General features: G+C 45.9%; 1 protein-coding gene across 3 annotated transcripts in view; it reads right to left on the bottom strand.

Moving 5' to 3' along the window:
- Positions 1 to 8955, bottom strand: part of PARP6 (poly(ADP-ribose) polymerase family member 6) — a 98878-nt gene extending 89923 nt beyond the window's left edge. For 2 of the 3 annotated variants that reach the window (XM_040415761.1, XM_040415763.1), the window contains exons 1-2: positions 8103 to 8955; positions 7396 to 7528 (exon numbers count right to left, since the gene is read on the bottom strand). In XM_040415761.1, coding sequence (XP_040271695.1) covers positions 7396 to 7398 — 3 coding nt within the window. In that variant the 5' untranslated portion in view covers positions 7399 to 7528; positions 8103 to 8955. Of the gene's footprint in view, positions 1 to 7395; positions 7645 to 8102 lie in introns of those variants that run through there. The other variant, XM_040415762.1, reaches the window with a different exon arrangement.
- Positions 8956 to 26539: the final 17584 nt, after the last annotated feature.

Below are 26539 nucleotides of genomic sequence, written 5' to 3'. Positions count from 1 at the left end.
CTGTGGATGACGGACACTTATGGGGGGATCTGTGGATGACGGACACTTATGGGGGGATCTGTGGCTGGCACTGTTACAGGGGGATCTGTGGCTGGCACTGTTATATATGTGCCATCCACAGACCCCCCACCCCATAACAGTGCCATCCACAGTGCCCCCCCAGCCCATAACAGTGCCATCCACAGACCCCCACCCCTTAACTGTGCCATCCACAGATTCCATGTGCCCGCCGCCGCCGTTTAAAGTTATTAAACATGCCCCCCTCACTCCTAATAGTACCGTATATCCGAATTTCTTCTGTATAATGCCGGCAGGCGGGCCGGGCGGCCGGCGCGTCCCTCAGTGACGTCACTTGTCTGCGCCGCCTGCTTCATTCATAAAGCAGGCGGCGCAGGCACGTGACATCACTGAGGGACACGCCGGCCGCCCGGCCTGCCTGCCGGCATTATACAGAAGAAATACGCACACCCCAAAGGCCGTCCCTGATCGAGCCCCCCTTTACGGAGCCTGGCGCCCCCCCTGGGGGGCGCGCCCCACTATTTGAGAAGCACTGCTCTAAAGGAACAACTTTTAGCAAATGAAGCAGTGGAAAAAATGGCCCACGGGTCATTGAAAGGGGTTTAGGCAGAAACCCTTCTGTCCTGTGTGGGGGCCTGGTTTGATCCTTGTTATGGGGCCCTTACTTCTATATGTACGCCACTGCCTCACATGGATCCAGAGATCTCCCCATTCATTGCTCTGCTAGATTCATATCAAGCTGGCAGCTCAAGGTGAGTGTCTTTTCTGCTGCAGATTTTTTTTATTACTTTCAATTACAAAAGTATTTAGATCAAGGTGCTGGTTTGAAAACTGTAAAATATTTTTTATGGGACGACCCCTTTAAGGCTACTTTCACACTGGCGTTTTGAATTCTGTTTGTGAGATCCGTTACATGGTTATAAGGGAAAATAATAGCATTCTGAATACAGAATGCATAGTAAAACAGCGCTGGAGGGGTTAAAAAAATAAAATAAAAAATGAACTCACCTTAATCCACTTGCTCGCGCAGCCCGGCATCCCTTCTTCTGTCTTCATCTGTGCTGGGATGCCAGCTTCGCGATCAAGTGGATTAAGGTGAGTTAAATTTTTTTTTTTTATAAATACGGATGCATTTGCGTATGCATTCCGTTTTTTTTTGCGGACCTATTTACGGAATACATACGGAGTACATTGTTTTTTTTCCGCGGACCTATTGAAATGAATGGTTCCGTATACGGACCGTATACGGAACGCAAAAAACGGCCCGCAAAACGGAAAAAATAAACGGTAGTGTGAAAGAGGCCTAAGATGGATGCACATGCTCAGTGCTGCCCTTTAACTTCCTCTTAGGGCTCATGCCCATGAGTTTAAGTGCTCAGTGCCCGTGCTGCAGACCGCAAATTGCGGTCCGCAATGCACGGGCACGACCGTGGGGCAGCCACATGCGGATCGCGGACCGATTCACTTCAATGGGGTCCGCGATCCGCACTGCAAAAAAGTAATGCATGCACTACTTATTTGCGGAATGGAAGCAGGAAACAGAACCCCACGTAAGCACTCTGTAGTGCTTCCATTCCGTGGTTCCGTTCCGCACCACATCTCCCGATTTGAGGACCCATTCAAGTGATTTGAATGCACACGGCCAGTGCCCCGTGTATTGCGGACCCGCCGTATGCAGGCCGTAATATGGCCACTGCAGGGCAACAGCCGTGGGCATGAGCCCTGAAGATGTGACAAGGAGAGAGCTGCAGCAGAAAAGACACACCCTCTGAGCTGCCAGCCTCAAAGAAATCTAGCAGAGTAATTGGCCCAATGAATGGGGAGATCTCTGGTTCCATATGAGGTACAGGGCTGGTTCTAAGCTTTGCTAGAAAGAGATTGTCATGTACTTCCCACCACAGGGTTTTATGACAGGCTATAAAACAGAGATGCTCAACCTGCGGCCCTCCAGCTGTTGCAAAACTACAACTCCCAGCATGCCCAGAAAACCTACAGCTATCAGCGTACAGCCGAGCATGATGGAAGTTTTAGTTTTACAACAGCTGGAGGGCCGCAGGTTGAGCATCCCTGCTATAAAACATGAGTTCATGGGGATTTTATGGCTGGAACCTCACTAATCCTGAGAACAGGTCAGTTAGATAGTTTACCAGGCCTTGTATCCCCTATAAAATAATTCTGGAGCATCCTTTTTCATAACCCTGCATTGTACTATTCCTACGTTATTCCTGAATAAATTGACACCCGGGTGTTGCCATTTCCAGGAATGAATCCCTACACAGTCTGGCACTGGCAGCTCTGACTGGACAGTGTCATAGGGTGCAGGGACAACCCCCAACTGGTATCAACCAGTTGTAAATTTCCTAATACATTTCAAGGAGGAATAAAATGCATCTTTCCAGTGTATATGAAGATTTCTTTCCCCATTCAAGTGAACAGGAAGGGGCCGTCCAATAGAAGAGAATAGGGACACCACACTTGTAATTACACCTCCTCACCACTGCAATTGCTGCAGCGAGAAGGTAAACAGAGCGGAGAAGGCAGTGTTCATACGAGTGCTGCCATCTCTTCAAACAGCTGATTGAACTTCCGATCCGCGGCTCCGGAAAAAAATAGAACATGTCCTATTCTTGTCCGCAATCGTGGATGAGAATAGGCAGTTCTATGGGGTTGCCGGCTGGGTGTATGGACCCTAATAGTAAAAAGCAGACAACCCCTTTAAAGGGAACCTGTCACCGGGATTTTGGGTATAGAGCTGAGGACATGGGTTGCTAGATGGCCGCTAGCACATCCGCAATACCCAGTCCCCATAGCTCTGTGTGCTTTTATTGTGTAAATTAACCTGAGATGAGTCAGAGCTTGAAAATATGACTCTTCTCTGGTCACAAGTAAGATATGACTCTTTTATGTTAATTAGCATATGCATCAAATAGTTTTTTTTTACACAATAAAAGCACACAGAGCTATGGGGACTGGGTATTGCGGATGTGCTAGCGGCCATCTAGCAACCCATGTCCTCAGCTCTATGCACAAAATCCCGGTGACAGGTTCCCTTTAAATAGATGTGAAATGATGGCATAATGCTCATTTTGCAATTCATTTGAATTTGTTTAGCTGGAATTATTTTATATAGGTTGGGTTTCCACAAGGTGGTGTCACGATCAGTGTGGGGGAAAAACTGGGCCCGGAAACTAGGGAAGGAACAGGTCACCTCCTAAACAACCCTAATCCAGTCCTTAACTACAGTCATGTGAAAAAATTAGGACACCCTTTGAAAGCATGTGGTTTTTTGTAACATTTTTAATAAATGGTTATTTCATCTCCGTTTCAACAATACAGAGAGATTAAAGTAATCCAACTAAACAAAGAAAACTGAAGAAAAGTCTTTTCAAGATCTTCTGTAAATGTCATTCTACAAAAATGCCTATTCTAACTGAGGAAAAAGATAGGACACCCTCACATGTATTCCCTCTTAAATTGGCTCAGATCTCACACAGGTATATCACACCAGGTGCACATAATTAGTAGATCGTTACTCTGCATGTTGAATGAGGCTTGCCCTATTTAAACCTCAGACATTTAGTTTGGTGTGCTCCTGACTGTTGAAGTGAGAGTGAGCACCATGGTGAGAGCAAAAGAGCTGTCAGAGGACTTCAGAAAAAAGATTGTAGCAGCCTATGAGTCTGGGAAGGGATTTAAAAAGATCTCAAAAGATTTTGAAATCAGCCATTCCACTGTCCGGAAGATAGTCTACAAGTGGAGGGCTTTCAAAACAACTGCCAACATGCCCAGGACTGGTCGCCCCAGCAAGTTCACCCCAAGAGCAGACCGCAAGATGCTAAAAGAGGTATCCAAAAACCCTAAAGTGTCATCTCGAGAACTACAGCAGGCTCTGGCTACTGTTGATGTAGAAGTACATGCCTCTACAATCAGAAAGAGACTGTACAAGTTTAACTTGCATGGGAGGTGTGCAAGGAGGAAACCTTTGCTTTCCAAGAGAAACATCGAGGCCAGACTGACATTTGCCAGCGATAAAGTTGACAAAGACCAGGACTTCTGGAATAATGTTCTTTGGACAGATGAGTCCAAAATTGAATTATTTGGACACAACAGCAGAGGACATGTTTGGCGTAAACCAAACACAGCATTCCAAGAAAAGAACCTCATACCAACTGTGAAGCATGGAGGTGGAAGTGTCATGGTTTGGGGCTGCTTTGCTGCAGCAGGACCTGGTCAGCTCACCATCATAGAATCCACGATGAATTCTACTGTGTATCAGAAGGTGCTTGAAGAACATGTGAGACCATCAGTTAGAAAATTAAAGCTGAAGCGGAACTGGACCATGCAGCATGACAATGACCCAAAACATACTAGTAAATCAACCAAAGATTGGCTGAAAAAGAAGAAATGGAGAGTCCTGGAATGGCCAAGTCAAAGTCCAGATTTGAATCCCATTGAGATGCTGTGGGGTGACTTGAAAAGGGCTGTACGTGCAAGCAACCCCTCAAACATCTCACAGCTGAAAAAGTTCTGCATTGAGGAGTGGGGTAAAATTTCCTCAGACCGATGTCGAAGACTGGTAGATGGCTACAAGAACCGTCTCACTGCAGTTATTTCAGCCAAAGGAGGTAACACTCGCTATTAGGGGCAAGGGTGTCCTATCTTTTTCCTCAGTTAGAATAGGCATTTTTGTAGAATGACATTTACAGAAGATCTTGAAAAGACTTTTCTTCAGTTTTCTTTGTTTAGTCGGATTACTTTAATCTCTCTGTATTGTTGAAACGGAGATGAAATAACCATTTATTAAAAATGTTACAAAAAACCACATGCTTTCAAAGGGTGTCCTAATTTTTTCACAAGACTGTACCTATCAATATGAATAGACTTTGAAGGTAGGAATATTCATATGCTGGATACATAGGCCCTTATATCCCTATAAGGCCCTGGAATGAGGTTAGGACCAGAGACAACCCATTCCTCCCCAGATGGACGAATGGAAGTCTCTGTCTCAGGCCCAGCTACAAACAACAGGGAATATAACAAACACAAAACAATAAGAAAAGACAAGACTTATCTGAAAGTAGAAAACTGGCAACTCCAGAAGCACCACAGAGTACAACTGACCAGCTAGTTAGAAGGCAGAAAGAATATCTATAAACCGCACCTCCAAGAGTGAGAAGCGGCTACTTATGGGAAAAGTAAATGACCAAAAAGCAACACCTGAAGCAAGGGGTGTGGCATTCATCAAAACACAGAAACAATAAGATCCAAAGGGGAACTTGTCAATTTTACCCACGAGTTGCCAGTCTCTCCGATCTCCTGGTACCTGCCACGGGAACGTCCGTGACAGGTGGACACAATGCGGCTGACAACTCACCCACCCACGTTGTTTTGAAGTTAATACCTCTGTTACGGTCCAGCTACACAGCAACATCTGTCACACAAGTTCTTGTTGCCAAAAAGTTGTGCAACATTTTTTTGTAATGATAGTCAATGGTGTCACAATGCAACATGGGACAGGCCCCTACTGTGATGTGACAGTCGAGCACTGTGGCCTCCTCACAGCATACCAACCACAGCGCTGTAAATTGTGGCTGTGCTTGATATTGCAGCTCAGCCCCATTCACTTGAATTTTACTGATCTGCACATAGGCCATGTGATGGATGAACATGATGTCACTGGCCTAGGAGGTTTTCTATACTGACGAGGGAGGGAAAATCTTCTCCAATGCAGATTTTTCCACAGCAAAATGTGTGTTGGGGCATGACTCCCACCTTGGTTGGTATTTTACAGGAAAAAGGCCCCTTGCAGACGAGCGTGTCCGGATGCATTGCGGATGCGTTCAGTGAAAACTGCGCCATTCAGTTTAGTTTGCGATCGCGTTCAGTTGTTCAGTTTTTATTGTGCGGGTGCAATGCGATTTACTGCGTTTTGCACGCGTGTGATAAAAAACTGAATGTTTACAAACAACATCTCTTAGCAACCATCCGTGAAAATCGCATCGCATCCGCAAGCAAGTGCGATGCAATTTTCATGCAGCCCCATTCACTTTTATGGGGCCAACGTTGCGTGAAAATCACAGAATATAAAACATGCTGCGATTTTCACACAACGCAAAAGTGATGCGTGAAAACCGCCACTCGTGTACACAGACCCATTTAAATTAATGGGTCCGGATTCCGTGCGGGCGCAATGCGTTCGCATCCCGCATTGCACCAGCGCGGAATTCTCGCTCGTGTGAAAGGGGCTTAAGGGTCAGCAGGAAGTGTTGCAGGATTTTGGTTCCATATTTAGTCTATCCTTTACTTGGTATTTATTTGGCATATATTGCTTGGGAATAGCTATATACCATTGAGGACCCTTGTACATGTGAGTGTAGTGGGGGGGGGGGCTTTTTGATTACAAGGAATATGCTACCTTTTTAACATGTATAGATATATTTAAAAAGTATAGATATTTTTTTCTAACTTGGGACTATACAGTTATTTTTAATATTTTAAAGTCTCCCCCACTCTTTTTTTCTCTTTTTGCAGATTGTTTTTTGGCCAAGGAAGAGGCCGCTGCGCTCACTGGACTGCCGTGGCTTCTTCAAGCAGCTGATCGGCAGAGGTGGCAGGAGTCGGACCCCCACCGATCAGATATCATGAGATCCTGAGGACAGGCCATCAATATTGTGCTCCTGGAAAACCCCTTCAAGACTATAATGATAAGGAAATCAGCATTTATATAGACAAAAATCTCTTGTCTCATAGGCAGCAAAGTTTTAAGTGGAGAGTTTATTGAGTATAAGAGATTTACAAGGATGGTAAAGAGATTAAGAGTAGAAGGTCCAGAGCAGTGATGGCCAGTTCGCCCGCGAACACATGCGAGCCCCAGCAGGCTGTTCTCGGAACTGTCTGCTCCCGGTAACCGCATTTCATTTCAGACCGGCTCGTGCACAGGCACAGGTAAAGACTTACCTGTGCATTGCCGGACTTGTGAGTTAAGATGGCAGCCCGCATGTGTTCACGGGCGAACACGGCGAACTGGCCATCACTGGTCCAGAGAGCCTGGAGCTTTGCCAGGACCAAGGGCTTTAACGTCATTTTACCTAACTTAATCACCAGGATCTGTAAATGTAAGGGGCGCGGAGCTTGTGATCATAATTCCTACTTCTTCAGTCTGAAAAACCCAATGCTATAAATTACGCTTGATAGACTGAGGACCCCGTAACAGATTTAGCATTGTCTGGGGTCTCAGGAGCCTCTTTTCACCTCTGCAAACAAGTCCATAATTACATTACACAGCAATTTTTTTTTTTTAATGTATTATCTTGAAAAGATACAAACATAAAAGATCATTTCATCTACAATGACATAAAAACCTGTTATTATTCTTACCATTTGTGTTGATGAGGAGGTATATCACCTAGCCACTGCCTTAGGGTTGGGGGTCCGATGCCCCCGGTAGCAGCAGAGCTGTCATCACATGCACTGGCATGCTGGGATGGCACAGCATGAAGTTTACTGCTTCCTGTCGAGAAAGAGCTTATACATTTTGATGAAACTTCTAAACAAGCAGGTAAAATAGAAAGCAGCCAGAAAACTAGGCCTCAAGAAAAAGGGAGTAAAAAAAAGGCAACAAAAGAGGAAGCAACCTTAAGAAAAGGCAATAGGCATAATGGTCTACCACATGGCGCTTGTCTGATTTATATTGACTATGTAAAATGTAGGTAGGGGCTCACTGTAGGTATATACTCAGCATAGGCAGATATCTACGGTAGTTCCCAAGTACAAGACACTGGTATATCAATGATTAAAAAAGGGATAACACACTATATAATACCTGTCAATGACTGGAAGCTCACAAGTAAAGGATAGAAATGGGGCCAGCCAATAGAAAACAATGGATGAATTCATGTACCCTATACATTGTTACAGATCTTACAAGAAGTGGTATCACATTATTACATAATTATATTTAGATATCTGCCCATGTATACCTTTTGCAATATGTATAGAAAACTGATATCCTCAATTAGAAAGGCAGGTATACATACAACACTCAAACACAAAAGTCAGGAAAACAGGATCTTCTGTATACTCACATCTTCTGGCCGTGTGCAATGCAGACTGTCACAATGAGACAGAAATTATGGCCTGAAGGTATGTGTATGATGTTTGACCCAAAGTATGTCTTTGTGAACCTGAATCACTACTGTAATCTGTGCATGTATATGATGATTTTAAGGAAAATATCAATATGAGAGATTCTTAGATAGCTTAACAGACTGGGATGAAGAGATAGATAGATAGATAGATAGATAGATAGATAGATAGATAGATAGATAGATAGATAGATAGATAGATAGATAAATATTCCTTCTTGATTATATGTAAATGCAGGTTGTTGTGATGACTGGTTGCAGACAAATATAAAACGGGTTGTCAGACAAAAGGAGCAGGTCCAATCACAAACACAAATGGGGGAGGAGGGTGACTGGGAATGAGCAGATATGAAAGGGGAACAGGAGGAATGAGGGTGGGGGATAGGAGGTTTGAGGGTGGGGGAATGACTGAGGGACTTAAGATGCTGCTGTCACGGTGTGTGGGAGACAGGGACAGAGCTTGGGAAGGGCAGGCAGGTGCTGTAGATTACAGATGATTGCCTTAGTAAAATGAATTGTCTTAAGAGGCGGCTATATTTGGATGTCTCAAGCTGTCGCTATCAGCTGATGGCCGTCTCAGAAATCCTGTCTCAGGTGGCAGCTGTCAAAGAATGTCTTTGGATGTCTCTCGGCTGATGGATAGACGCCTCTTTAGGAGCAGCTTTGTTTGTCTTGTGTTTTTCAGGTGATGGTGGTCTCTCTCACAGGGCTACGGTTCCTGCAAATACATAGCTGACTCTCTCAGATGATGGTGGTCTCTGGCTGTCACGGGCACAGCTGCTCCTGCCTTTGTTATTCCTGTGCTGATGGCAGCTGAGAGCTGAGTACGCATGTGCGGATCACATGACCGCCTCTGTACAGCAGGGAATAATGGTACTCCGTTACAGATAGATAGATAGATAGATAGATAGATATAGTATGTTTAGATTATTTCTAGTTTTAAATGTAATTGAAAGCAGTTTATAGCTATATAGTATAATTTAGTTTTACACTTTGGTAAAATTGGAAGTAAATAAATGATGAATAGTAATCACACACTATCAATTATAATATATATTTGAAATACATGTCTATAGAGTGACACTTAGGGTCCGGCTACATTACAAAAAAGGCAACAACTACATGGCGACATGTGTCGCAGTAATGTCGTACGACATTTTTTGTAATGATAATCAATGGTGTAGCAATGCGACATACTGCCACTGCGACAGTCGCAAAAAAAATTCAACTTGGATTTTTTTTTTACGACCACCACATCACAGTATGTTGCATTGCGACACCATTAACTATTAGAGATGGCCTTGCGGTTCGCCCGGCGGTCGTTTCGCGGCAAACTTTGCGCGTTCGTGATTTGCCGAACATGCGAACATATAGCGATGTCCGCCGTTGCCATATTCTTTTGCATTGCGCCGAACTTTGACCCATGACACATCCATCAGATGGGACAGGACAGCCAATTGAGACGTTTCAGCACATGGACACATCCCCACCCTATCAAAGAACCCGATCTGGCAGCCATTTTACATTCTGTGTTTTGCCAGTGTAGGGAGAGGTTGCTTTATGGAGCAGGGACAGGCTGTTAGGGACACCAAATGCTAGCTAATAGGGCCACAAAAGTCCTTTTAAGGACTGATATAGGTGAGCTATCGATAGAAAGTATATAGTGCATTTGTATTGTGCAGCAGTTTTGTGCGGTTTTGCTGCGATACCGCAGCTATTTAGAGGGACAAGCACTATTAGAACAACTATTTGCAACGGGTGTGATTTACCTGTTGCCCCCCAAAAAAACTGATTGAGGGGTGTGATATACCTTCTTCCACAAAATACTGATTGAGGGCTGCGATATACCGGTTGCCCCAAATAAACAGGGTGGTGTGATATAACTGTTGTGGCAAAAATAATATTTAAGGGGTGTGATATACCTGCTTACACAAAATACTGATTAAGGGTTTTGATATACCTGCTTCCACCAAATATTGATTGAGGCCTGCGATATACCTGCTTCCACAAAATACTGATTAAGGGGTTTGATATACCTGTTTCCAACAAATATTGATTGAGGCCTGCAATATACCTGCTTCCACAAAATACTGATTAGGGGGTTTGATATACCTGCTTCCACAAAATACTGATTGAGGGCTGTTATATACCTGCTTCCACAAATACTGCTCTTCTCTAGGGACTTAGGCACAGGGTCATTTTGAAAATGACAGGCAGAGGAAGAGGCAGGCCGCTCCGCAGGGGTGGTAGGGGTCGAGCAGGTGCACCAGGCCGGAGCCTAAGTGGGAAGTTGGAGAAGGTGTGTGCAATTACTTCAAAGGGCGCACCAGAGTTGGTTGAGTTGCTCACTCACCCTTCCGCTTCTGCACCCTCCTCATCCTCTGCATCTGCACCCTCCTCACTCACTGCTGTGTGCACCCCAAAAGACACCACCACCACCACCATAGCCCCTCCACTCGAGTCAGAGGAATTATTTTCCCATCCATTCCCAGACCTTACTGATGCGCAGCCATTCTTGACATCGGATGAGGAAGAGGAGGTAGCAATGGCCGCCACCCAGCGGTCTGACCACAGTACCCAGATCAGGCGAAGGAGGCAGGTCCCGGCTGTTGCTGCCTACTCCAAGATCTCAAATGTCAGTGGTGGTGAAGGTGACGATGATGATGTGTCGATGGACGTCAAGTGGGTGCCCACAAGAGAGGAATAGGAGGGGTGTTCAGAGGGAGAGATGGAGCAGCAGAGAGGGGGAGAAGGAGGAGAAGCAGACAGAGCTCGCAGGGCACAGGAGGCAAAAAGCAGACTGCAAATTTATCTGGAGCGAGCCATCCACCATGCACGGTCACTTCTGGCGCTCCCAAGACACATGGCTCAGCAGTGTGGGCTTTTTTTAACGTGTCAGCTGCTGACAATAGTGTTGCCATCTGCAGCCTGTGCTGTCAACGCATAAGTCGCGGTAAGCGACCGCCTTAAGAAGGCACCTAGCCTCCCATCACCGAGCCCAGTGGGAGCAACGCCGTCAGAACCCACTGTCACGGCGGACGTGCACAGTATAAAAGATAACACACCAACCAGGCTCTGGACGAGAGACAGGGGAAGGGTCACCTCCTAGTTTATCCCTGACTTCTTTCCCTGCACTGCTCAGCCCACAGGCAGACCTAGAAGGTAGGTGTGCTGTGTCCTCCAGCCTGAACTGACAAAACCCTGAACTCCCTGAGATGGTGAAGTGGGGAGATAGGAGCAGCCTGCTCGCACAGAACCTGGATGGGATAGATGACACCAACAACCAAACAAGAAATGACACTTATCTTCTGGGAGCAGGAACTGACAGCCAACCTTCCCTCCAAACTTCCCAGACCAAAATGATCAGTATAATCCGCTCAGAGCACTTAGCTGGAGACCATTTAAACTAATGACTCCACCCAGTGCACCTGATGAGAGGCGGATCCAGCACGGCACCAAAACAAATACTAAACTCGTGCTGCTATCCTGGCCGACCTCCGCACATCGTCAGAGTGGGGCATGACACCCACAAAGCCACACTCCTGGTGCTCCACATCCTGCCTCTTCTTCTCCTCTCTCCTCCCATTTGTCCTCCACTCCACCTTCCACCGTGCCGTCTTTGCATTCATCTGTCGGAAGGCAGGCTTCCATGGCCCAAATGTTTGAGTGTAAAAAGTTGATGACGCCGGATAACCCTCTTGCCCAACGGCTGACTGCTGGCTTGTCGGAACTACTAGCCCGCCAACTACTGCCATATAAACTGATGGACTCGGAGGCCTTTAGAAAATTTGTGGCCATTGGCACACTGCAATGGAAGGTCCCTGGAAGGAAATATTTCTCCCAGAAGGGCATCCCAGAGCTATATGGCCACATTCAGCGGCAAGTGAATATATCTCTGGCACACAGTATCGGTGCCAAGATACATCTGACCACAGACACGTGGTCTAGCAAACACGGGCAGGGAAGGTACATAACTTTTACTACCCACTGGGTGAACCTTCTGACGGCCGTCAAGCATTGTAACCCGTGGCTCCCGTGTGGATTTGGTGTTACTTCCAAGGATTGCATGCAGACCTGCCTCTTCTTTTCCTCCTCGGCTGACTCCTCCTTTTCCACTGCTACTGCTTCTTCCACTGCGTCCCCCAAGCTCCCCAGAACCTATTCGACGTCCCAGGTGAGACGTTGCCATGCTGTGCTGCGGCTGTTGTGCCTGGAAGCTAAGAACCACACCGGTCCTGCACTGCTTTCAGCTCTGCAGTCACTGGCCGATCAGTGGCTAACCCTGCTCAATTTGACAGTCGGTAAAGTGGTGTGCGACAACTGTGCCAATCTGCTGACCGTGCTAAAACAGGGAAAAAGGACACATGTCCCGAACTCAGTCGTGCAACGATTCGTTGCTAAATACCCCAGGGTCCAGGATGTCCTGCGGCAGGCCAGAAAAATCTCTGGCCATTTTAGAAGATCTTACACTGCCTTGCTGACGTTCAGCGGCGACACCACTTGCCCGCCAGACGTCTGATTTGTGACTGCCCGACGCGCTGGAACTCCACCTTGTATATGCTTGATAGACTGCTCCAGCAGCAACGTGCCGTTAACGACTACCTGTACGAACTCTGCAGCAGGACAGGTTCTGGGGAGCTTGGTTTCTTTTCACCGCGCCAGTGGCTGCTCATGCGCGACGCATGCAGACTTCTGCGGCCATTTGATGAGATCACCAAACCATTACAGCCAGGGCGCCATCAGTGACATCGTACCTTACGCCTTCTTTCTGGAACGTGCGTTGCGTTGTGTCATTGATCAAGCCGTCGAGGAGCAGGAAGATGAGGAAGTCGCAATGCTGAATGAATTCCCAGGGGGGGCTACTACATCTGAGACAAGTCAGCAGGAGTCTGAAGAGGGGTCAGAGGAGGATGGTGACTGGGGGGAGGAGGAGGAGGAGCATGAAGAGCAGGCTTTGAGGGAGACTTTCAACTTTTCGGGGATCCCTGGTGTTGTCCGTGGCTGGGAGGAGGAGACCGAGGACGACATTCTCCTGGGCGATGAGCAGGACCCAGGGCGCTCCACCGCTTCCAATTTAGGGCAAATGGGGGCCTTCCATGCTCCAGTGTTTGAAGAGGGACCCCCCTATAAAAAGCAAAAAGGGCAAGGACCAGTACTGGGTGGCAACGTACTTAGACCCCCGATACAAACACAAAATGGCGGACATGTTACCAGCATCACAGAGGGCTGGCAGAATGCAGCATTTCCAGGCCTTGCTGCAGAGAGGCTGCATTCTGTGAAACAAGAAAGGAGTTCCAGCATCTGGTAATCCAAAAGGTTGCTCTATTTCAGTTTCAAACTAAAATTACATCCACCCACCACCGTAGCAGGTTAACTTGTTTCGAACTTTCATCAGTTCTTACTCATAACCTAGTGAGGTGTCCATCCCCAGGAGTATAAAAAGGCCCCACCCTCTGATTAGAAGGGTGGGTGAGGGGATCACAGCCCCTCCTATGGATGGGCAGCTCACCGAATACACCTGTAATACAAAATCAACATATATTGTCAGAAATTGCCTCAAGTGTGGCCAATCACCAGGGGCGTAACTAGAGGTGACTGGGCCCCATAGCAAATTTTTGCATAGGCCCCCCCCCTCTGTGTAAACCCCGCTCCTTTGGCTAGTCACGATCTAGACCAGACCAGGCTGCCACGCCATCCTTTTCCTATTATATATATATTATATACATACACACACACCCTATCTGTCATGTAGTGTCATTCTATCATACTGTTGTGGGGGCCGTGTCAAAGTCTTAGGCCCCTTTGACACGGGCGACTTTTCCGCGGGGGTGAAATGCGTGCATTGCACCCGCACTGAATCCGGACACATTCACTTCAATGGGGCTGTGTACATGATCAGTGATTTTCACGCATCACTTGTGCGTTGCGTAAAAATCGCAGCATGGTCTATATTCTACGTTTTTCACGTAGCGCAGGCCACACAGAAGTGAATGGGGCTGCTTGAAAATCGCATTGCATCCGCAAGCATTGCGGATGCAATGCGATTTTCACGGATGGTTGCTAGGAGATGATAGGGACCCGAACTTTATTATTTTCCCTTATAACATGGTTATAAGGGAAAATAATAGCATTCTTAATACAGAATGCTAAGTAACATGTGGCTTGAGGGGTTAAAAAATAATAAAAAATATAATTATTTACCTCATCCACTTGATCGCGCAGCCCGGCTCGTCTTCTTTCAGGACCTGGCAGGAAAAGTACCTTTGATGACGTCACCGCGCTCACAACGTGGTGAGCGTGGTGACGTTGGACCAGGTCCTGCTGAATGAAGATAGAAATCTTCTATCTTCATTCAGCAGGACCTGCGCCGACGTCACCACGCTCACCACCAGGTTGCTAGGAGATATTGTTTGTAAACTTTTAGTTTTTTATCACGTGCATGAAAAACGCATCAAAACGCATTGCACCTGCACAGAAAAAACTGAACGCAATCGCAGTGCTTCCGTGGGGTTCCATTCCGCACTTCCGTTCCACCAAAAGGATAGAACATGTCCTTTTTGCAGAATTGTGCTTTCCTGGGTAACATACCCGGAGAGGTGAACATGACATCACCCTACACTGTATGTACAGCACAGTATGACCCCTGCTGTAGGATAGGCGCCCATTCTATGTATTGCTGCAGGGCTGACACCGACTGTAGTCTGTCCCCATGGTCTGAGCCCCTGGTAACCAGTGGAGTAGCTAGAAATGACTGGGCCCCACAGCAAATTTTTAAACAGGCAGGCAGGCGTCATACAGTGGCCTCTGATTCTTTAACATACATGTGTTTTTACTGGACTATGACGTACACGATACAAAAATGCAGTACTCCACGTTCTTGTATCCTGCACAAACCGGTAAAAAAAATGGATACTTTTTTTTTTTTGCAATGAAACTCTATGGTGAACGGATGTCACTGTCATGGCATCAGTATGAGGCATCCGAATACGTTTTTTTGTATACGTTAAACGGATGGGAAAAACGTGATGTGAACCCAGCCTTAAATGTGGGACAAAAATGTGATGTGAACTAGCGGTGCATTGTACAGTTGTTGAAAAAACCATACTCGCCTGCTCCCCGCCGCTCCGTGATCTTCCAGTCCCCATTCTGGCCTCATACTGGTGTCCCCAAGCTGCACATGGGCGCCCAGAGGAGTGTGGCATCAGATGGATAGGGGGCCTAGAGGGCAGGGCATCAGATAAGTAGGGGGCCCACAGGACAGGACTGGGGGGGCTTCTGAAAGGACAGCAGATGAATGCAGCTGGGGGGGGGGGGGCAAAGGACAGCAGATGAATGCAGCTGGGGGGGCAAAGGACAGCAGATGAATGCAGCTGGTGGGGGCAAAGGACAGCAGATGAATGCAGCTGGGGGGCAAAGGACAGCAGATGAATGCAGCTGGGGGGAGCTACATGAGATGCAGGACAGCTAGGGTTGGCAGGGATAAGCCTGGAATGTATGGGCTCCTGACAGTGACAGGCACAGCATCTTCTTTCTGCAGCACTTCCTGTCTCCCCTCTCCCTCCTGTTACTGCCGACTACAGAGCAGTCTCTGTAGCAGAAGCTGGGCTGTACTATTAGTTAGGAGAGGGAGGGGAGACAGGATCTCCCTGTAGCACACTGTATTGAGCCCTGGCTGCACTATTAAGCAGCCAGGCTCCTCTATTAATGGTCCTTGCTGATGGGCGGGGCTTAGCTCCTTGCTCTGCTCCGAGGACATTCTAAAGCAGCAGTGAAGTGAGTGTAGAGGGGGGTGTGGCCAGTCTGACTGTTTACTACTGCTCCGGGCCCCTTGTCAGCCCGGGCCCCGAAGCAGCTGCTTCCCCTGCTTCCCTGGTAGTTACGCCACTGCCAATCACTTTATTAAACAACACAATAGAAGTGTGGATAGTTTTTGTGCATATGCTATCGAGCAGGTCACTCCCTCCCCTAGGGGAGGTAATATAGAATAAATAAAATTCTATTGCAGGAAGCCTTCTGGATTTTCAGATTGAATACCCGATGGGACTCAATCTGAGGAAAGAGTTTATGTACTACTACCACTAAGGGTGTTTTTCTCTGTAAATAGTTGCGAATGTACTACTGTTGACATATGATATTCCAGATTATAGTTTTGGAAACACACAAAGTATTGGACTGGATTGTCATCTATGGTACAAGCCATTTTTAGTCACTGGGATTAGAGGACAGATGGTTTTTCTATTACAAGATAGGAACCCGACCCTCTGTGTTTGTGGTTTTCTCGTGTAAATATTTTGGGTTCATTCACATTATGCGTTTTGTGTCTGATTTCATGAGGAATTCGCAATTAAATCTACAATTAAAGGTACGGGTTTTCTCCTTCCCCCTCTTCCTTTGGATTTACCAATCTATCTCTTGTCAAAGAGTTTTTGTTTATGTGGATATATGTAATATTAATGGATCCTAGACAAGAGAAGGTGTTTATATTAATTTAAGGCAATTTCTGACAATATATGGTGATTTTTTATAACAGGTGTATTCGGTGAGCTGCCCGTCCGTAGGAGGGGCTGTGATCCCCTCACCCACCCTCCTAATCAGAGGGTGGCGCCTGTTTATACTCTTGGGGATGGACACCTGACTAGGTTATGAGTAAGGCCTCTTGCACACGAACGTGTGCGCCCCGTGGCCGTGCTGCGGGCCGCAATGCATGAACACCCACCGTGGGGCAGCCGCAGCAGTTTGCGGACCCATTCACTTTAATGGGTCCGCAATACGGCCATTCCGCAAAAAGATAGGACATGTTCTATCTTTTTGTGGAACGGAAGTATGGGACGAAACCACACGGAAGCACTCTGAAAATGCTGCATTCTGCTGTTGCGGGGGCTGGCAGAGGAATTTCCACCCACAGCAAAACAGGTGCAGGTACCAATCCTACCGCGCCTGCAAGAAGAGGGCGGTTTGAAGATGTGTTGATCACTTCGGATATGAGATCATTCTTGCAGCCAAACCATCGACAGCCGCCCTCCGGATCCAGCCTCAGGGAACGCCTAGACCGACAGGTGTCCGACTACATCGGGTTAACGCCCGATGTAGACGCTCTGAGAAGCGAGGAACCCCTGGACTACTGGGTGTGCAGGCTTGACCTGTGGCCAGTGCTGGCACAATTTGCCATGGAACTCTTGGCTTGCCCCTCGTCGAGTATCCTGTCCGAAAGGACGTTTAGCGCAGCAGGGGGATCGTGACTGATAAGCGCACTAGCCTAGCTCACGACAGTGTGCAGTACTTGACATTTCTAAAAATGAATGAGGCATGGATCTCGGAGGAACTCAACACCTGTGACGACCACGTGTAATTAAATTTCCTCATGCCAGCCCACACATATCCACCACCCAGAACAAAGAATGGTCCTTGTCTTACAGTATGTATATACAATATACAGCGGCATAAAAGGCCTGTTCTTTCAGGTGAATGCCTAATTTTTGGGGCCTGTACTGGCCTACAGTAAAATTTGTATCTAGTGACCGCCTAAAGTACCTCCAGCCACATAATCACAAGTTCTTTTCTGTCAGGTGAATGCCTAATTTTTGGGGCCTGTACTGGCCTACAGTAAAATTTGTATCCAGTGACCGTCTAATGTACCTCTAGCCACATAATCAAAAGTTCTTTTCTGTCAGGTGAATGCCTAATTTTTGTGGCCTGTACTGGCCTACAGTAAAATTTTTAGCCAGTCACTGCCTAATGTATCTCCAGCCACATAATCACAAGTTCTTTTCTGTCAGGTGAATGCCTAATTTTTGGGGTCTGCACTCCAGTAGCCTACAGTAAAAAATGTATCCAGTGACCGCCTAATGTACTTCCAGCCACATAATCACAAGTTCTTTTCTGTCAGGTGAATGCCTAATTTTTGGGGCCTGTACTGGCCTACAGTAAAATATTTAGCCAGTCACCGCCTTATGTATCTCTAGCCACATGATCACTAGTTCTTTTCTGTCAGGTGAATGCCTAATTTGTAGGGCCTGTGCTGGCCTACAGTAAAAATATTAGCCAGTGACCGCACAATGTACCTCCAGCCACATAGTCAAAAGCTATTTTCTGTCAGGTGAATGCCTAATTTTTGGGGCCATGGGTACTCCCATGGCCTGAAATAAAAAATTTCTAGTCTCCAGCAGGGCTCATTTTTGAGAGTTTCCCTTTAAGATGCATAAAAATGGCCCCTGATTAAAATATATATTTTTATGGGAATTTTTGCCAATGATCCCCCTCTGGTATGTCACTGTCCATGTTGTGGGACTATTTGTGCACTTCTAGTAAGTATTTGGTGGCAGCAATAATAGAGTGAATATAGAGCACAATTCAGTACAGTACAGGTAGGTCCAACACTGAAGTAGCCATGGGGTACAAATATGATGTTCATAATCAAAATCATCATATCCTTTGAAATTGCATCAGTACAATAGTGAGAACCTGTTAAATGGGTCTAACTGATGTTAACTAGAGGAGAGGAATGAATCCATAATGTAGTATAGTGCATATAAGGCTTTCATAAAGAAAAGGGGAGAAAGACAAGAAGGCCTGGGGTTCCTGAGAAGTGAAGGTGAAATCACTCTAGGAACGCTTTCAAACATCAGTATTTTGCATTGGTATTTTTAAGGCCTCTTTCACACGGGCGAGTTTTCCGCGCGGGTGCAATGCGTGAGGTGAACGCATTGCACCCGCACTGAATCCGGACCCATTCATTTCTATGGGGCTGTGCACATAAGCGGTGATTTTCACGCATCACTTGTGCGTTGCGTGAAAATCGCAGCATGCTCTATATTGTGCGTTTTTTCACACAACGCAGGCCCCATAGAAGTGAATGGGGCTGCGTGAAAATCGCAAGCATCCGCAAGCAAGTGCGGATGCGGTGCGCTTTTCACGCATGGTTGCTAGGTGACGATCGGGATGGGGTCCCGATCTTTATTATTTTCTCTTATAACATGGTTAAGTAAAATAGGGATGGAGGGGTTAAAATTATAATATAAAAATTTAACTCACCTCATCCACTTCTCTTCTTTCTTCTTCTTTGAGGACCTGGGAGAAAAGGACCTTTGGTGATGTCACTGTGCTCATCACATGGTCCATCACATGATCCATCACCACCAGCATCTTTTCCCGCACGTCACCCGCAACGGCCTAAGCCAAAGCCAGGAATGAAACCTATAGTGAAAAATATAAAGACTCGCTGACCTGCAGATGAAAATATCAATCAAATGTGGATTCTTTTTTTACAATTTGTTCAATTTTTGGTTCTATATTGTATCAATATTCCATATTTTTGCTATGTTGTCTTTTTTGAGTGACTGTACAAGGTGTGGACTTGTATGCAGAGAATCCACATGAATTGGTCCTTACAAAGTTGTTTTGGGATTCTTTTCTTGAAAATGTAAAAAAATTGCTTTCTAATGTCCTAAAAAAAAAATGTAATTTACAAAATGATGCCAACATAAAGTAGTCATATGGTGGATGTTTATTATTAACTATTTTGTGAGGTACCACTATCTGTCTTAAAAGCTGAGAAATTCAAATGAACAAAATTGAGATTTTTTTTTATAAAGGTAAAACATATTGACTCAAATTTACCAATAACATGAAGTACAATGTGTCACAAAAAAAAAATCTCAGAATCGATTGGTTAAGTAAAATTGGTAAATAAGTAAATTATTACCACATAAAATGACATATGTCAGGTTTGGAAAACGAGGCTGTGTTAGGAAAGTGAAAACTGGCCCGTGTCTGGAAGGGGTCTGTTGGCTCTTTGGCACTGAGATTAGGGGAGCTGTTCGTTTACTGTTGTAGCCTCAAGCCTTCTAAAGGCTCTGAGGCTACCATAGCAATAGTGGCAGGGCTCCATAGAAACTTAATGAAACTTCCATAGGCTGCAACGGTAATTCATAACAGTCTACGGGACAAGTGATGTAACGATCGCAGGTGATTTAAAGGGGTCCTGCAGTTTGTTTAAACTGGTGATCTATCCTCTGGATAGATCATCAGCATCTGATCTGCGGGGTTCCTCATGGCAAAAGCGGGTGTGTATTAGGTCCCATGCACACAACCGTATTTTCGGTCTTCATCTGATCCGCATTTTTTGAGGATCAGATGCCAACCCATTCATTTCTATGGGTCTGCAAAAGATGCAGACAGCAAACCGTGTCCATAACTCTATGGAAAACTAGTAATTGGTCCCAAAACATAATATCAAGAGAAAATGAAGATTTAAGAAAAATACGCCGATAACTAAGACATATAAAGGAAGTCCTATATATAGCAGTCAGTAGGGCCCCCATCAAGACAGTACTGGCTGCAGTTAGGGGCCCCAAAGCCTCATTAGCATTAACTTCAGTGCAGTGAATATTAAAGGGTGAGAAGATTTGTACCTATGACTGGCTGACCTGTTACCTGTCCACTTGGCAGCTGAAGGCATCTGTGTTGGTCCCTTGTTCATATGTGCCCTCATTGCTGAGAAAAATGATGTTTTAATATATGCAAATTAACCTCTAGGAGCAACTGGGGTGTTGCCATTACACCTAGATACTAAGCTCTCTCAGCAACCCTTTTCCGACCTCCCTATGTATATTTACATTGGTGTCGGGAATTTAAAAATGGCACCCGATCGCATACATTTAACCCCTCAGATGCCATGGTCAAATGTGACCACAGCATCTGAGAAGTTAAAGACCGGGAGCGCCTGGGAAGAGCCGGGGTATGTGTTTCGCAGCCCCTGTACTCAGGAGTGGTACAGGGCTGCCGCACATTAATTCCTACAGACAGCCTGCCTGTGGCAGGGCTCCTTAGGAACACAATGTAATCCCAATAGACTCCAATGCTAATGCATTTGAATCTATGAAAGAAGCAATCTAATGATCCCTTGATATAGTTCCCTGGGGAACTATTATAAAGTGTAAAAAAAAAGTTTTACAAAATATTAAAAAAATATATAAAAATTCAAATCATCCCCCTTTCCCTAAAATTGAAATAAAAATACATAAATAATTTTAAAAAGTAACATCATGGGCATCGCCATGTGTGAAAACGCCCATACAAATAAAATATAATATATTTATCCCATATGGCAAATGGCAAAATGGAAAAAAAAGGCTAATTTTTGGGTCGCTTCACTTCCCACAAAAAATGTAATAAAAAGTGATCAAAAAGTCATACACCCCAGAATAGTATCAATGAAAAGTACAGATCATCCCACAAGAAATGAGCCCTCACAAAGCTCCATAGGCTAGTTAGGGGGTTCAGAATGTAGCAATGAAAAGGGAAAAAAAATAATTCCAAAGTTTTACTTTTTTTTTTCAGTATTAAAACTCAAGAAAAACTATGTTAATTGTAGTGATCCGGGTCACTTTTACCACATAGGAAACGGTGTAAAAAAAAAGCCCTATAAAACTGTGGCGGAATGGTGTTTTTTTTTTTTTTTATAATTCCATAATTAGGAATTTTTTTCCTGCTTCCCACCATATTGTATGCAATCGTAAATGGCACCATTAGAAAGTGCATCTTGTCCAGCAAAAAACAAGCCCTCAGGGCTTGTTCACACGGCCGTTGCCCCTCCATTGCCGTATTGCAGCCCGCATACGGCAGGTCCGCAATACACGGTGCACCGGCCGTGTGCATTCCGCATCAGGTATGTGGACCCATTCACTTGAATGGGTCCGCAAATCCGGAGATGTGGAACGGAATGGAACCACGGAACGGAACCCTATGGAAGCCACAGCTCAGCTGTGTCATATTAAGGCTACTTTCACACTTGCGGCAGAGTGATCCGGCAAGCAGTTCCGTCGCCGGAATTGCCTGTCGGATCCGGCAAATCGCACATTACCGGACATTTTTCATGCAACGGATCCGTCGTTCCGTTGCCGGAAATTCAAGCCGGATCCGTCAATACGTTTCATACCGTAGACTGTTTTTGACGGATCCATCGTAATAGCGGATCCGTCCATTCCGTTTTCTTCCATTTTTATTGTTAAATCTCTTTTTATTGTAAGGAAGGACAAAGCAGGTGATCAGAGCATTATTGACAATATAAACATTAAATGCCCTTTTTTTTTTCCATGTTCGGGTAAAAGGCTTCAGTGGTAGAACAATCATACATTACAACAAAATCCTCCATTCAAGGCACAATTTGAGACATAGTAATCCGGAGATACCACCCAAAGTAATAGGAATTGTGGGACTAAGACCCCTTACAAAATAATGGGCGTTCAAAAAAGGTAGACCCCGACTTGAGAACATAATAACACTCTAACTGAGGGAGGTGAGTCGTCCCTAGTTCCATAATGTGCAATCACTTATATTGGCAAAAAAGGAGACATAGAATGCAGGTTATAGAGCCACATATGCTGGAAGTAAATGTAACAAGCACTTGTGTCGGGTTCCTACTTTACATATTATAGTAAGGCAAATATAGTGCTTCTAAAAACGTGGCTCATGGTCAGAAACACGAAAAAGCCAACAAACAAAGACAAAGAAACATATAAAAACAAGACAAAGACAGACAAAAGACCAGGGAAGGTAAGAGGGAGACAGGGAGGCGGGGAAAGGGGAGAGGGACGTCTGGAAAAATTGTCAAAGATGTCATCACCTGTATCTAACCAGGTTTGGAAGCGAGAGGAGCTCCTAAACTGTAGCCAAGGCTCCCAGGTCAGCACGTACATTTGGGTTTGGTTGTGGGCTTCGGCCCCTAGTTCCTCCATTCGGACCACGTGATTCTCCGCAAGCTATCTGATGATTTCCACTGGCGCGGTATAATCTGCCTCATAGACTGAACAAATGTTCTAAGAGCACCTTTTTTGACATGCTGGTATTTGCCAGAGTAAACAGAGAGTAAATCAAATCAGAGGGGACGGAGATATAGCAGTCCGGTATAGAGCATTGTAGAGAGCAAAGATATCCTGCCACAGGGGGGCGACCCCGGGGGAGTCCCACCAGATGTGGAGCATAGATCCAACTGCTGTTTGGCATCGCCAGCAGGTGTTGGGGACCGATGGATAAAATTGATGCAGCTTGACCGGAGTCCTATACCAACGTGTGCGAATTTTATAATTCAACTCTTGTAGACGACATGATGTAGTCGATTTATGAGTAAATAGGAGGGAACGGTTCCATTGTTCGGCAGATAAAGAGGCCGCCAGTTCACTCTCCCAACCAGAGGCAAATCCGACACCCCTCAGCTGATCAGTTAACGAAATATCCCCCACCTCCCCGGCACCAAGCAGACCATAAATCAGAGATATACCATGGCCTGGACCCGTGCTAGCTACACAAAGCTTTTAAAAATTTGTCAAAGGAGCGGATAGCTGCGATCCGGGAGCCAGGGATCCTATAAAGTTGCGGAGTTGAAGGTAATGAAACCAGCGACTTGGAGAGTTGAGAAAGATGTGTGATAGATCATTAACACCCAGTTCACACCTGAGCGTTTTACAGCGCGTTCGAACGCGCTGTAAAACGCATAACCGATGCAAACCAATGCTTCCCTATGGGACTGGTTCACATTTTCGCGTTTTACAGCGCGTTCGAACGCGCTGCAAAACGCCAGACGCATAAACAAGTACTTGAGCGTTTTTTTGGGCGTTTGTCACGCGTTTTGGCCCATAGACTTCAATGGGAACGCGCAACGCTTGTTTTTTGCGCGTTTTTGACACAGAAAACGCGCGTTCGAACGCGCGTTTAGGATTTTGCAACATGCTGGAAAAGGCATAACACCAGGTGCAAAGCACAGTTTTGGAGAGAAGCCAGCATGGAGGAGTCTGTGTGGGACACCGAGACCCTGATCAGGCTGGTGCAAGCCAAACGCTGCCTGTATGATACGCAGGATGCCAACTATAAAAATAGGAAGAGCAGGCAGCAGGCCTGGGAGGATATTGCTAAAAGAATCTGGCCAGATTGGCCAACTTTCACAAAGACAGTGAAACAGGGAAAAGGTATTTCCATGTGTGTTCTAATGTGAAAAGTAAACTCCTTGTGTGCAGTGGTGTACCAACTATATGTAATAGCCCTGGCCAGCTCTACCTGCAGCCCTCCAGCTGTTGTCAAACGCCACCTCCACAAATGCTGGGCTGTATTTTACTTGCTGGAGCCTGTGCAGGCATGCATGGAGTTGGATTTTAGCAACAGCGAGAGGGATGCAGCATCACCATCCCTGTTCTTGTATATGGGCACTCAGTGGCCTTAGTTTACAAAGAATGATGTGCACATTACATGTTGTATAGTGTCCCCTCAGCCCTTTAGTTTTTATTACTGTCCTGGTTCACCCTCCCCCACATTCTGGTACAATGCAATGGCCCAGTATGTTCAATTTGCAGTGGTTCCACTGTCTTGTGCCCGACTGCGCTCTATCAATCCGCAAATGTAGTGGCATTGTGAAATGTAGGCCTAATTTTGGGTTGAGGGATTTGAATCCTAAGTTGTTATTGATATTGTGTACTTTTGAAAAATTACACTGCTTGTGGGCTATGGGTGGGCTGCCATATTTTAGGTGCTTCTGTTTCTAACGTGCCAGTATTGGGCACCTTGATGGGATCCGTTATTTCACCCACATTGGCTTATATTCTACTGGCCGAGTATGGGGCACTTAAACGGGACACATGATTTCGGCCACATTTTTTAACAGTGTTAACGGGCGACTATTGATGGCCACTATAGGGGCATCCACAAGGGGCACTATATAGGTGAAAAAACTGAAAGGCCCCACAGCAGGCCCCACAGCAGCCAGCACAATATGGGCAACAATATGGCCCACAATATTGCCCCCAATATGGGCCACAATATGGGCCACTACATCCCCAACATGCACAACAACACCCTCACACATACCCAGCACACACATACACACAAAGTAACATACAACACCCTCTTGACACATGGCAGACACAACACACATCATACCCATATCCCTCTCCAAGCACGGGCCCAAGCACCTCCACCACCACCACCACTGAAATGCCACCCGCCAATCAGTCTCGCGGAGCCAGAGAGACACGGCGGGATCCCGAGGCGGAGTTTTCAGGGCCGCAATATGAAACCCGTTGAGAATTTTAAGAGGGAAATTCTCTGGCTCAAGGCTTTTGGTGACAAAAAAGGTCACATATATCGAAAATGGTTTCTAATATTTTTATGTTGTTTCCAAAAAATTGCTCCTTTGTTTAATTTGGATAAAAATTTGAAGCAAATGTTTGGACTATTTTTTGAAAGTGAGGGGTAAAACATGGGAAAATGTGGATACATGATGCATGTATGGGATATCTATGCCACACGTTGACAACATACACATCACATACCCCCCGCACAAACACTCATACGTCCCAAACAACAAGAGAAACACGGCGAAACTCTGATCCTGGCACAACACACTGCAAATGGTTAAAATGGCCACAATAATAGGCTACTTGCCGCAAAGTAATGACCAGTCTTTCCACTGGTGGGATGCAGTCCCGCATGAAGGTGTCCTGACGCTGCAAATGAGGGGACAACAGCACCAGGAGCTCGTCAAAGCTGGGAAACAATAAAATGTTCAGGGTTAACAATACCAAAAGCACAAAACACTTAGCTTAACCATTGAAAATACATTGCAACAACGTATACGTACTAACCTGTGGATGTACATCCTGGTGTAGTCAAAAAACTTGTCCTCATGGCCACGGAGTTTCGCATACAGTGCCCAGAACTGGCCCCTCTCCTGTCTATTGGCAATGACAGGATGGACCCAGAAACGTCGCCCGCTGTCCCGCCTTCTCCTCAAGCGTTCCAGGGCGATAGCTGCAACAAGTGCCGCAACACGTCGCCGTCTATAGCATTCCATGACTCCAAACCACACACTCTACCAACACACATGGAATTTCACACCTACAATGCCCTATAATTGGCCAAACTTCATATAGACAGGGATATTTGCTCATTGGACAACACTGCAGTCAATCACACAAACGCGCGTCAAACGCGCGTTTACTATTGCAAAAAACGCGCATAAAAACGCGCGACAAATATGCGCGTAAAACGCGCGTTTCAGAAACGCTCAAGTGTGAACCCAGCCTAAGGGGGAGAAGTCCTGGACCTTTAAAAATATCTCTTATTAGAATCTGGGGAAGGGGAGAGGCCCGGAATGATGGCATGTTTCTGATCGAGGAAGGTAGGTCGGGAAGAGCCGCAATAGCCGTCAGCGGGCCTGGTGCAGAGATTAGGTTTATTTTGGAGGCAAATCTTCCCCAAGACTTTGTCAGAGTTTGAAGTAATGGAGAGCGAAGAGTATGGCAGAGATTATTTTGTGCGGCAACAGGGAGCCAGAAGATCCCTGGCACCAGATGTGGGGCAAGGGTATGTTCTATGTCGGGTGGTAATAA

This window comes from Bufo bufo, chromosome 1 (genome assembly GCF_905171765.1).
Source record: "Bufo bufo chromosome 1, aBufBuf1.1, whole genome shotgun sequence".
Taxonomy (NCBI): domain Eukaryota; kingdom Metazoa; phylum Chordata; class Amphibia; order Anura; family Bufonidae; genus Bufo; species Bufo bufo.
The sequence above is the reverse complement of the archived record's forward strand: the minus strand, read 5'-3'. Positions and strand labels throughout refer to the sequence as shown.